General features: G+C 43.8%; 1 protein-coding gene across 1 annotated transcript; it reads left to right on the top strand.

The window, feature by feature from the left end:
• Nucleotides 1-4,014: 4,014 nt before the first annotated feature.
• LOC147244313 (serine/threonine-protein kinase 36-like) lies at nucleotides 4,015-9,508 on the top strand. The gene is made up of 7 exons (XM_086188074.1): nucleotides 4,015-4,167; nucleotides 6,358-6,877; nucleotides 6,973-7,272; nucleotides 7,353-7,483; nucleotides 7,555-7,825; nucleotides 8,004-8,177; nucleotides 8,439-9,508. Exons 2-7 carry the CDS (start codon nucleotides 6,794-6,796, stop codon nucleotides 8,898-8,900), a joined length of 1,422 nt encoding a protein of 473 aa, XP_086044200.1. The 5' UTR covers nucleotides 4,015-4,167; nucleotides 6,358-6,793; the 3' UTR covers nucleotides 8,901-9,508.
• Nucleotides 9,509-12,700: the final 3,192 nt, after the last annotated feature.

The following is a 12,700-nucleotide window of genomic DNA, read 5'->3' as shown; positions in this document are numbered from 1 at the left end:
TCCCCTCCAGGGAAACTCTTCACTCACCCACTCACACTGGGTGTGCAGTGGACCCACAGAACCAAACTGACCACTAGTTTCTTAGCACTGGTCGTAGACGGGAGGGTTAGTATGGTTGTGATAGAAAAGGTTCAGAATCTTGGTTTGTCCAAAGGTTACTTACATTCCAAGGCAGTCAGTGGAAGGAGAAGCCTCAACTTCAGTTTTTTTTAAGTCTTTTGATCAAAAACATTGGTCTAAAACTTAATCTGATGCATCTCTTTTTTGTCAGTCTAATTTCTAACACGCTTCCATGTCAAGCCACACCCACTTTCCGGTCCCTACAGATAATTTTACTGTTAGACTGAGAGACAGATAATGACGTTATTGCTCATCCCCAGTCATAATGTGATCTCATGGGGTTGCACAGATCGCACGTTTTGCCTGCCATTTTTATAAATTCTTATTTTTCCGTCTGTCGTTTAATGTCCTGTACACTTCCCTCGTGAAGAGATGGAGTGCAATGCGCCTGTGCATCAACGTTATTGGAGATGAAGTTTTCAACATGGTACGAACAAACAAACCAACATGTAAGTAAGGTTGACATCTTCCCATCAGCCTGAATAATTGTTGTTTGTTGATATGAAATGCTGATAATAATTAGAGACCCGCACAGCTGGTGGTCTGGTTTTGCTGCTGTCGCATGGCCTGAAGCTCGTGTTAAGCGCACACCCAGAAGGTTTCTCACAGGCAGACATCTAGATAAGCAACAGTACCTGAACTAGAAACATCAAATTACAGTTGTAAGCCTCCACAACTTGAGCCTGTCACGGTGACCTTTGACCACCAAAGTTGAGATACTGAATTTAAGAGAATTGAGGAGATTCCGTTTGAGGCACCGGTGAGGTGATGGTGAACTGATGACCTGTCTTTACTACTAACTTCTTCTCAGCTCATCCTTAAGTCCCAGTGGACACTGGTGTTGAACTTGAAGACATTTTCTCATTGAATTCTTGAGATATCAAATTAACAAGACTGAGACAGCCAGAGGCACATGGAGGCATGATGCCTCCAGCTCAAGACCGTTGCAAGTGTTGGTTTCAAGTGGAGACTTTAAGAGCTGGTTAGGGTCAACATGATAAGTGCTGCAAGCTTGCTGCAGTTTTTCCTCACAACATGGATTACTGCAGTATATGATAATCTGGTGTACCAGGTGGCCTCACAACTGATAGACGTCCATTTTATGCCCGGCTGTCATTCGGTCAAAAAATTAAAATTCATCATTCCCCTTTTCTCTTAGAATTGCTTTATTTGTCGGTTTTCCATGACAACCTGAGATTGGAGCTGTTTGATGACAAATGGCAACTTTGGTGGACAACTCACTTGTAAGTATCTGCTACCTTCTTTAAATCGTTAGCCTCATAGCATCGTTGCCTTCGTCATATTTTGACCACATAGAGCCAGTGAGGCCCAGAGAGCCTTAGGAGAGTACAGTTGGGCAGATATCTCAATTAGGCCAACTTAGCAATTGTGCTCTGAGGCTAAGAAAATGCGAGCATAGGTGTTTGTTTGGTGTACGTTTGCAATGCTGCGCATGGAGAACCCTGCCAGACAACTGGCTCATGTGCAGAAGAGAGCTTTTCAAAAGGCATTCATTTAAAAGTCAACAACATGAAAATGTGAAGTCTTCTACGACTCAATGAATGCACTAACTTTAGAGTCACCTTCCACAAAAAAAAAACAACCTTTGGGTTTTGACTTTTAATTTAATTCAGTCACTAGTAGCTTCCTTCGATGTGCTGTGAAGCTGTATTATTGTATTGTTTATCAATTTTGTCTCACTCTTTATTCATTTATTAAAATATATTTTATTTTCAACAGTACAGAAGACTAAGAAGTATTTACTGTGTCTGTTGCATAGAGCTTGTTGATAGCACAAGGATTTACCTTCAAATGCCTCCAGTTGTTCTTGTCTTATTCTCTTGTATTTCATTTTATCTTTAGCTTCACTTTAAGGCTGTTTTCATGTAAACGTTACATATGCATCTTTAAACATATCTGTAAGGATATGAACATAAACCCTTTTAAAAATCCATGGTAATGAAAAACAAACTCCACGACTTTTATGCTGGCGCAGAGGGAAAAGCTCATATTCCATTTACTGTGGAGTGTAACAGAGCTGCTGTGAAAAGATCCCCTGAACAAATACACAAGTGTTTTTTTGGCGTTTCTTTTCGACAATTGTGTGTTCAAGAGTTCAAGTCTTTGCAGTCACTAATAGGTTCTTAAATTTAATTTTACTTGAAGTTTTGGCCAACATTAGGTAGGATTAGGTGGTGCAGTTTATAGTCATTGAAATTCTTTGTGCAGATTTCAAACAAATCATCATGCCTTTTAGCCGCCCCGCAGTATTTAGATTGTCTCTCTCGTCTTTATTTTGCGAGATTAATATTTAACTTCTACTGTCGAGGATTCAATTTGAAATGGAAACATTACTTAATCATTTCAAGGGGAAACAGATTCTGAATAAATTCTATTTCACAATGAGAAAAGAAACAATGGTGATTAAAGCAGATAGCTGGTTCTTGTGGCAGAAACAAATGTTTGTTCAGGGATTATAATTTGTGTTAGTTATTGAAAAAAATGGCTGTTGTACGTGGAGAAGAAAAAAGAAGCAGAATGTTCTCTTCATTCCTTGAGAGCAATTTAAAGTTGAGGCTCACTTTTTTGGACATTTGGCCTCACCCTGGCTCACTCCGGGTGCTAGCTGTGACTGGCGACAGTTTTCGACCCTTGTCCTTCTGTCGACGCTATCTGCAATGCTAATGCTAGCGCAAGTGGATAGGATCCCATTAGCCTGCCATTTAAATACCATTTTACACACTCCACAGCATATTCCAGGTTATTGAAATAAAACTCCAGAACATCAATTTAAATGTGTATGTTGATGGAATAATCATGGATAGAAAACTTTTTGTACATTGCTTTTCTTTTCGAGGGACAAACCTTGGATTACAGGCGTAATTTAAGGTAGTAGCGAGCTAACGTTACAGCTGCTTGATATTAGCTCAATGACATCATATCCTGTTTGGCCTTGCTGATAATTTACTTTTATGGTTTGATTTCATTACTACTGCATCTACCGTGTTGGGATGCATATTTCTAAGGTACTTGTAGATATTTTGTCGTTGTACCTGTGAAATTCTTGCTATTTTTTTCTTGGAGCATATTAGCTCATCAACTGAAAGCCAACAATGAGACTGCTGGCGCCATCATGCTAAAATTTCACACATTTTCCTGTTCACTTGTTGTCCAATTCAGGCTTATATCGGACACCTACACTGGAAAGAATTGGCTGTAGAATTTACAGTAAATAGCTGGCGAAATAGTTGCCACTTATTTACATTAAAATGTCAGTTTATAACCAAATCCTATTACAACATATTACTGTTACTATTTTATAAGATTTTGCTGAATATAAATTACAGTAACTTGCTGTTTTGTTTTTTAGAAAACAGCGTGTAATCTAGTTTACAACATTTTCTTGTATTCTGCTAAAATACAGAAGTTAAAACCCAATGCATTTGTACGATACATGTTAAGGCTTCTGTCCATCTCACTAATCGTCCAACACATCACGGGATGAGAGGCGTGGAACGCACTTTTCATTGCGTTTTCTGAAATCCTCAGATCGGAAGAGAGAAGTAGTGTCATGGTCTCACTCTTGTGACCAGTTTTTTGATCCCCTCTCTCCCTCTGCCTCGTCAGAGTGCTCGGAGGCGGGGCGACCCCCTCAACAGCAGGGCTCAACCACACTCACCTGTTGCCGATTTGTCTGATTAGTCCGGCTACTTAAGCCTCCTCCAAACCTTCCCCCCTGCCATCTGGGTCCAGACCTCTCCTTGTTTGGGACAGAGTATGGCTGGAGAGCTATGGGCTGCTTGATGTTGTGCAGGAGAACTGGTGATGGGAACCAGACGGTCTTTGATGGATGCCAGTTTTCCATTTAGCTGGGCCACACTGGTAGTTAGCTGTTGTAGATGTTCCACGACTTGAAACAGTGAGGACTCGTGTTGATTCACCATTGCTGCTGACGGCTCTTCAGGTTCTTCAACTCTGCCGGGTCCATTTTGGCCGGAGTATTCTGTCACGATTCGAGCAAGGAGAGGTCTGGCCTCAGATGCAGAGGTAAAAAGGGTGACAATGTCTGAGGCAGGAGACCACAAAAGTTCACGTAAAGGGAACAAAGGGACAAATCAAAAACGAAATCACAAATGAGACAAAAAGAGAGAGAAACTGAAAGTGTCCAGGAGTGCAGTCTGACTGGTAACAACGTCACAACAGAAAACACTTGAGAGGAAGCTAACACGAGGGACCAGGAGGGAACTCAAACTGGCCAACAAAGTATCAACGGAAAACAGGAGAGGAATACTTAGCATACAAATGTAGGAAGACAGGGAATCGGCTAAAGAGCAGGATGCGTTCATGCAGCAAACGTAACACTCTGGCAGGGAGGAGGCTTTGGAGGAGGCTTAAGTTGCCGAACTAATCAGACAAATCGGCAATAGGTGAGTGTGGGTGAGCCCTGCTGTTGAGGGGATCACCCCGCCTCCGAGCACTCCGACTAGGCAGAGAGATCAAAAAAACTGGACACAAGAGTGAGACCATGACAAGTAATAGTTTCTTTTATTGGCTCATACTGTGCAAAGCATTCTTTCCCTGACTCATTTGTACCTAAATATAAAGGCAGAGGTTCACCATAGTGGAAGTGGTTTTTGAACACTGACTTGCAACACTGATCTGCACGCAAAATGTTGTTGCCTTTTTTTTTTCCAATATGTCATGTTTTGTGAGCTCTTCAGTTACATTTGTGAAATCTGTGTCAGGCACCCCAAGTGCAGGCCATTTCTCTATGAGTGTGGCAAAGATATGCAGCCATGCAGAATCACAGATATCCTGGACTTCCTCCATAGTAGTCTGAATTACTGATGCTGGGAAAACAATTCAGCCTGCAACTTCAAGTAAAACAAAGACAAGTTAATTAAAAAGAGGTCTTCATCCAAGGCGGCACGGTGGTGCAGTGGTCAGCACTGTGGCCTCACAGCAAGAAGGTTCTGGGTTCCAGTCCCGGCTCCATCACAGGATCTTTCTGTGTGGAGTCTCCATGTTCTCCCTGTTCCTGTGTGGGTTCTCTCTGGTACTCCAGCTTCCTCCCACAGTCCAAAGACACCAAGAGGGGACGAGGCTGATTGATACTCTAAATTGACTGTAGGTGTGACTGTGAGTGTGAATGGTTGTCTGTCTCTATGTGTTGGTCCTGTGATGGACTGGTGACCTGTCCAGAGGGAACCCCGTCTCCCACCCGTAGATGCTGGGATAGGCTCCACCCCTGAAACCCTTAACAGGAATAAGCGGAAGACGATGGATGGATGGATGGTCTTCATCCACAACATCATCAAGTTGTGTGTCTGGCTGTTCATTGTACTCGGTGAGAGAGGTGCAGGCTGACTACCAAGTTGGGACAGGGTTTCCAACTGTTTCTTGGCCTGGGTGTTGAAACGCCACCTCATGTATTTCTCCTGCAAAACTTGTGTGTGTGCGTGCGTGTGTGTGTGTGCGTGCGTGTGTGTGTGTTCTAAGGATGTGAGCTGCAAATGTGGATTTTATACCAAATGTTTTCTCACAAGCCCAGAATGTACACGTTACTTTCCTGCCCTCTGTTTTATGGCCTTTCAGATCATTAAGCAGCTCCTTCAGATTTGTAAATGTACCCTGACAAAATTCAACGTGACAAGTCACCGTTGTACCAGTATGTTAATTTGTAGTAATTTATGTACCCTTTATGATCTCTGTACAGATGAGACTTGAAAGCTGCAAATTTTCTAAACGCACAGGTACAATTAGGTACAGCACAGGTGAAGGGGCAGTTTGCTGCGTTACTGTGGAGTTTCATACGATAACTCAAACCTATTATAGTTTTACTCTCATGGGCTCGCTGCTTGCAGCGATACATTTCTGGCCTACGAGGAACAAAGTGAAAGAGAGAAGACAAAAGAATTATTAATGTTGCACATCATAAAAACAACAAGAAAGGTGCACTGGGGCGAGAGCAGATCTCCTGGTGGTAGTTTGGTTCGCACTTTACAGGTAGCGCCAACATTTATTTCAATTATTTTAACATTTCTCGCCTGATATCAGCTATAGGATCCTGCCCCCCCCCCCCGACCCTCAACAGATAAGTGGCATTCAGAATGGATGGATGAATTGGGACATACACAGCTGGCCTGCATTGTTTTTGTGTGCCTGCATTTCATTTTTCTAGAATTTATATTTGAACACATCATGAAGACTTAATGATTGACACTTTCTTCATTTCAGGATTGTCATGTCATGGAGGATGGTCATCTGTCAGGATTGTGATGTCATGGATGACGGTCATCTGTCAGGATTGCGATGTCATGGATGACGGTCATCTGTCAGGATTGCGATGTCATGGATGACGGTCATCTGTCAGGATTGCGATGTCAGTGATGATGACAGACCACAGTCAGGACTCTCGTGTCAGTGATGATGACAGACCACAGTCAGGACTCTCGTGTCAGTGATGATGACAGACACCAGTCTGATACTGCCCAAATAAGTGACGTCAGCGGTTACTTGCTTACACCCAAAAGATGACATCAGTATAATCAATATCAACATCCCTTCTTCGTGTCAATATTTTGCCGAGGCTTTGTTACAAAAGGAACAATAGCACACTTTGTTACACATAAAGTGGACTTCTAGTTCTTGTCAGCTGGTACCTGTCGTTAATATGGACCGCTACGAAGTTTGTGAACGGTTGGGAATGGGCTTTTTTGGTGAAGTCCACAAGGGAATAGAAAAAGCCACTGGCAGAGTAAGTAATTCTGGTTACAATATGGTTGAACAGACTTACTGTATATACTTAGTATATACTTAACTTCAATGTGTCCCCTCTTGTATTTCCATCAGGTTGTGGCTCTCAAGTTCATGGATAAGTTATGCGATCCCTACGAGCTTATACGTCAAAAGAGGGAAATCAAAATCACAAAATCTCTTGAGCATCCCAACATTGTGAAATTTATTGAAAGTTTTGAGACCAAACATCAGGTAAGATTACATGAAGCCTTTTTGAAACCTCCTTTGATGAATCATCTGATTACCTCTCTTAACTGTTACATATTTCAACAGACTGTTATTGTGATGGAGTTTGTCGAGGGCCGAGATCTACATAAGGTCATCCACAAGGCTAAGACCCTCCCAGAAAAACAGGTACTCATTGATAGCTCACAGCCATGCCGGACAATGGGATTTTACACCATCATCACTTTGTTTCTTCTTCTTTTACTAAGGTTGCCGGTATCGCCTCCCAGCTTGTGTCAGCATTGTATTATCTACATAAAAGACATATAATTCATCAAGACCTGTTTTCACGAAACGTAATGTTGGGGGACAGTGGACTGGTCACACTGTGTGACTTTGGGTAAGTACAAGGAGTATATGGCTGTGCGAATTGTTATATACCAGTATTAATCAAATGTGATTCTGTCTTAGGTGTGCGAGGGTAGTTAAATTTGCCCAACCGATGTGGGGATTTTTTCCCAAATCCCCTAAGGTAAAGAAGAGGCAGTCATTGGACCCACGCGATGACTTAGTAAACCTGGGCTTCCTCCTTAATTTCCTCATCACTGGGGAATATCCTACATTCGAGGAATTAATTTCCAGGCTGGACCACTTTGACAGAGCCCCCCATGCATCTCGTGTTGATGATGGCAAAGTTAAGGATCCAGCCAAGATTCCAGATACCATGAGCGACATCTGCAAGGTACACAACTACCATGTTCTCATACTTTGTCCTCAGCTGCTTTCTGTGCTGCAACGTGCTAGCGTGCATTACAAAAAAACAAGTTGCCTTAAGCCAGCAAATATGTACAACGAAGTACTTCAGGACAAGTAAACCATTCTGTCTGATTCAAAGTGAATATGTGATGTCTCCCTGACAGAGTTTCTTGCTAGGTCTCCTGACCAACGACCCAAAGAGGCAGTTGACGTTCTCCGACCTCCTGAAGCATCCATTCATAGCTGGTGCTGTTGAGGTTCCTTCCAGATGGGTAAAGGTCAAGCCACTATTCAAGCATTTCTGCCCTCGAAGACACAAAATCAAGCCGCTCTGTCAGGTGAGTATGACCTTATTCTGTGATGAAAAATGTGCCTTGTTCCATCGTTACTGTGTTAACACCCTGCTAAGGACAAAGTGTCATTGCGGGATATTCAATTCAGCATTTATCCATAATGCCTGTTGTTTGAACAGTGGGATCATGTGTGAGAGCTCAGCACATCTCCTTCTGCCTTTAGCAATGCACATACTGAGTTTGAGCCATGTGATGAGATATAATATCACAAATAGAAAGACAGACAGTGATTTCTTGCATTTCCAGATACAAGCCCAGCCAGATACTCGAACCCAACATGTTTTGAAGGAAAAACCACAGGGGGATGCGAGGAAGACGGCAGGAGTGAGGAAGGCAGCCATCAGAGTCTTCATTCAAAAACTTGTTACTCTGGCTTTTAAAAGGGCAAAGGTGAGCACTGATTTGCAAGTGTTCAAAGACCTTACTCAACGTCTGTACGAGAGCGTATGGGCCAAAGTTGAGGGCCTCGAGTTCCAAGTAACACCAGATAATTTCAGAAATATCGACAAGGCCATATTCAAAATGCTGTGCAGCAGGTTTGGTCGTGCCGACAATATATGGGCCTACATGACCTTGGAGGAGTTAGCGGTTGACCAATTGATCGCTGCTTCTCTGGAAGAACGTCTACTGCCCCAGGCTAAGAAGCGAAGTGGGATCATGAGTTTCTTCAGTTCGGTGGGAAGAATCATCTCCAACAGATTCAAATGAAGCTTAAAAGGTACGCGTTGATGACCAGAGAAGAGAGGAACAGAAGCCAACGCAATCATGCAAAAAGCTTGGAGGGCAGAGTGCACTGGGTCGGGGCGAGGTTAGGGTGGCCTGGAGGCTGCGGGCAAAGGTGGAACCACTGAAGGGGAATCCTGAAACACCATTGGTCCTGGGACTGGAGTAGCTGGAGCTCTAATGTCTTGAACTACCTCAGGTCAGGAGACAACTTGAGCTGTCCCACACCTGATGACTTAATTTAGTATTCTTTGTAATTTCCCCATTGGATGCTCAACAGTGTAATTACAAGGATTATTCACTGGAGACAAAGGTGTTTCAAGGGATCCCTCATTCTCTGTGGATGATGAACTGCGCTGACATAACCATCAAACAATCTGTCACCAGATCACGAAGAAATCCACACCGCAAATCCTCACTCGCAATCGACCCAGTAACTGTGACCCACATCATACTATTCCTCCAACTGTCTCACACTCCAGAACATGCAGCAACAAGCAGAGGAACCATGAACAGACTTTTTGATTTTCAGGTTTCTTTTGTTCATGATTCAATGCTTTTTCCTCTTAAAAAGATTTTTAAAAAAAATCAAAGGCTTTTCTATGTGGTGTTTTTTTTTTTTTTACATGAAAATTGATTTATTGTTTTGGACATCAAATTGAACATGCCAGTTCCAAATCTGGTAAAACCTCACCAATTACTAGTCATTTAAAGGTAGACAAATAAGTTCATTTTGCAGTGTGTGTGTGTGTGTGTGTGACAGAAAGAGTGTCACTATTGTCCTTAAAATGTAGATCTAGCTTCTAATTTTTCGCATGAAGTTATAGTACACTGCCAGGATAAAGTTCCCGCTAAAACAAATGAGTGGCTGGTAGACAAAAGTTAATTTCTGACCCTGGTGTTCCTGGGCTTGTAGTCCTATGGGCGGGGCCCTAGGTACTTTTACCTGTGACTTACCGTTTACCTGTGTAACTAACTTACATTACCAGTCTCAAACCCTCTTTTAGAATTTATTATGAATTACCAATATACGGCAGGGCCTCCACTTAGCAAGAATAGCGTATAAGTCACTACTTTCTTAATCTCACAATGATTTAACCACTAAACCAGGTTTTTTTCCTCAATTCGTACCTGAATGAAATGTAAACGTCACACTCACACAATACTTTAAATCCACGCCATGAATTTAGTTATTGAAACAAACATTTAAAACTGTAAAAAAATAACAAGGTATAAGAGCATTACACCACAATCACCGTTTTTCTTTCTGTCCTTAAATGTATCCTACTGGGCCCACACACTCACACACACTCACACTGCAACCAAAATAAAAGTGTCCTTCAAGTAAACAAACGTGTTACAGGCCTGAGTCGTTGCTTGGGAGCAGTGAGACCTAAAACAAGAGGTCGCTTCACTTACTGCTGCAAGCTACAAATAAAATGCACCTGCACTGTTTGTTACTCACAAAATCCTTCAGTTGGAACATGGAAACAAAGGTCAACACTTGGCGCGGTTTAAGGAAGGGAGAGGTGATGAGGGAACCATGACTAGCTACAGACGACAGTCCGAATGAAGTGATACTCGAGCGGGAGATGGCTAATCATCTCAAGAGTTCCAGGAGTTTTTCCTGGGCCTCTGTCTAGCGAATATGACAGATTTTTCTGTCACATACCATGAAACTCATGTCATGTCAAATTCATGTCAAGCGTCAACTAATAAACATAGACGTAGGTCAAAGTAACATGAGCTTCTACTACAGTGAACATGTGCTAACAGAGCTAACGTACTAATCCGCTAATCACGATTAGCATCAGATTTGTACATGCTACTTCATGATGAAGAGTCAGAAAACATGAACCCAGAGGTATTTACCTTCGGCAGTCTGTAATAAACTCCTTACACTTCGGTAAACTCTGCATCCACCGGCCTTATGAACATAAAACGTTCAATGCCACTGAATATTATACACACTGGCAAAGTTTTTTGTTTTTTTTTAATCTGGCCAGCATCTTTCCTCACTATGAAAAGTTTTTACCATTAATGAGAATTATATTTATTTGCATATGTATTTATTGATCTAAATGAAGTAATTAAGACAGGGCTACACTTATGCATTGGGTGTTTTTATGTTACTTTGTCACAGATTATTTTAAAAAATTAAATTGGATAAATCACTTCATCAAAAAAACAACAACATTTGTCTATTTTGTCGAAATGAAATTTAGTTATGTAGCTCAGCTGCTAGTTAACTTAGCAGCTAGTGATGAGTTCCTCTGGCTCAGTGTCTCGTGTTTAGTTGTTCTCTCTGAGTTAGAAGCACAGCTCCACATCATGCATCTGCTTTGAGCTGTTCTACAATAGCGAGTGTGAGCCCACCCAGTGCAGGGAGACAAGACTCAGTAGGGCAGCTCAGGGGCAGGGCGGAGGGGCATGGAGGCTCAGGGGGTGGCCCAGGGCTGGGCAGAGCGGCATAGGGATTCTTGTGGTCGGCCCGGAGCCTGGGCAGGAGAGCGACACCATTTTTGGGTCTTCTCTTGAGGAAGGGCTGGGGGGGTAGCTGCGCTTGTGGGTCCTCTCCGGAAGCTGGGCAGGGAGTCAATGCCGTTTGCGGGACTGGAGGGGGGCTGACCGCCCACTGATGACCCAGAGGGAGGCGGCAGCCCCATGAAGACCAAGAGGGCAGCTGTTTGCCGACTGGAGTCCCAGGACAGAGGTGGGCTGGACTGCTGGCTGGACGGTGGAATAAGGAGCCGGGCACTTGGCCGGCTGGACACAAGGATCAGGAGCCTGGCCAGCCTCCAGCTGGACAAAGGGAACAGGAGTGGTGCCCGCCGGGACCCTCGATGCTGGGAAAGGAGTGGCACCCACCAGGACCCTTGGCGCTGGAACAGGGGTGGTGCCCAGATAGAACCTCAATGCCAGGACAGGAGACTGCTCTCCCCAGGTTGGAGACCGGGAACCACAAACTCTTGACACCCCAACTTGGGGTACCAAGGATCAGCTTCCTCACCTCCATCGTCTCCTCGGTGCCCTGACCTCCACTGCAGAGCTGGATGCTGCATCACCTGACGCCGGAGCAGGGGTTGTGCCAACCAGGACCCCCGATGCTGGAATAGGAGTGGCCTTCAAAGGTGGCTGCAGCTTGGCGGGAGAGGGGACTGCCTTTTTTCAAAATCTGAAATTGTAAAATGGGCACCTCACAGCAAGAAGGTTCCGGGTTCGAGTCCCGGCTCGGGCACGGGATCTTTCTGTGTGGAGTCTGCATGTTCTCCCTGTTCCTGCGTGGGTTCTCTCTGGTACTCCGGCTTCCTCCCACAGTCCAAAGACATCAAGAGGGGACGAGGCTGATTGATACTCTAAATTGACCGTAGGTGTGACTGTGAGTGTGAATGGTTGTCTGTCTATATGTGTTGGCCCTAGGCTCCAGCCCCCTGTGACCCTTAACAGGATAAGCGGAAGAAAATGGATGGATGGATGGACTTTCCACTGTGTAATTCATCTCCCCCAGTCTTTCAAACACCATCACTGAAACCTCCAAGCACTCTGCAGGTAGTAAGACAGTCAAAAATTTACTGTCCTACTAAAAAAACCTCAAAGTTCACACCAAGATGTGGTAGAAAAGCGAGCCAATGCTCTGCGCGGTGTCAAGGTGCGAGCTGCTCTCGTGAGGTGGTTTAATGAGCCACGACTGCGGCAGGCAAAGCTACGATTTCCGGCCATTAAAATCAGAAACACTGTGGTTGTCGTTAAGAGGCAGCTGTGTCTTCGAGGGTCAACGCTGACAT

Source organism: Aulostomus chinensis, chromosome 19 (assembly GCF_037954235.1).
Source record: "Aulostomus chinensis isolate RoL2024-O1b breed Wild chromosome 19, RoL_Achi_v1.0, whole genome shotgun sequence".
Lineage (NCBI taxonomy): Eukaryota > Metazoa > Chordata > Actinopteri > Syngnathiformes > Aulostomidae > Aulostomus > Aulostomus chinensis.
The sequence above is the reverse complement of the archived record's forward strand: the minus strand, read 5'-3'. Positions and strand labels throughout refer to the sequence as shown.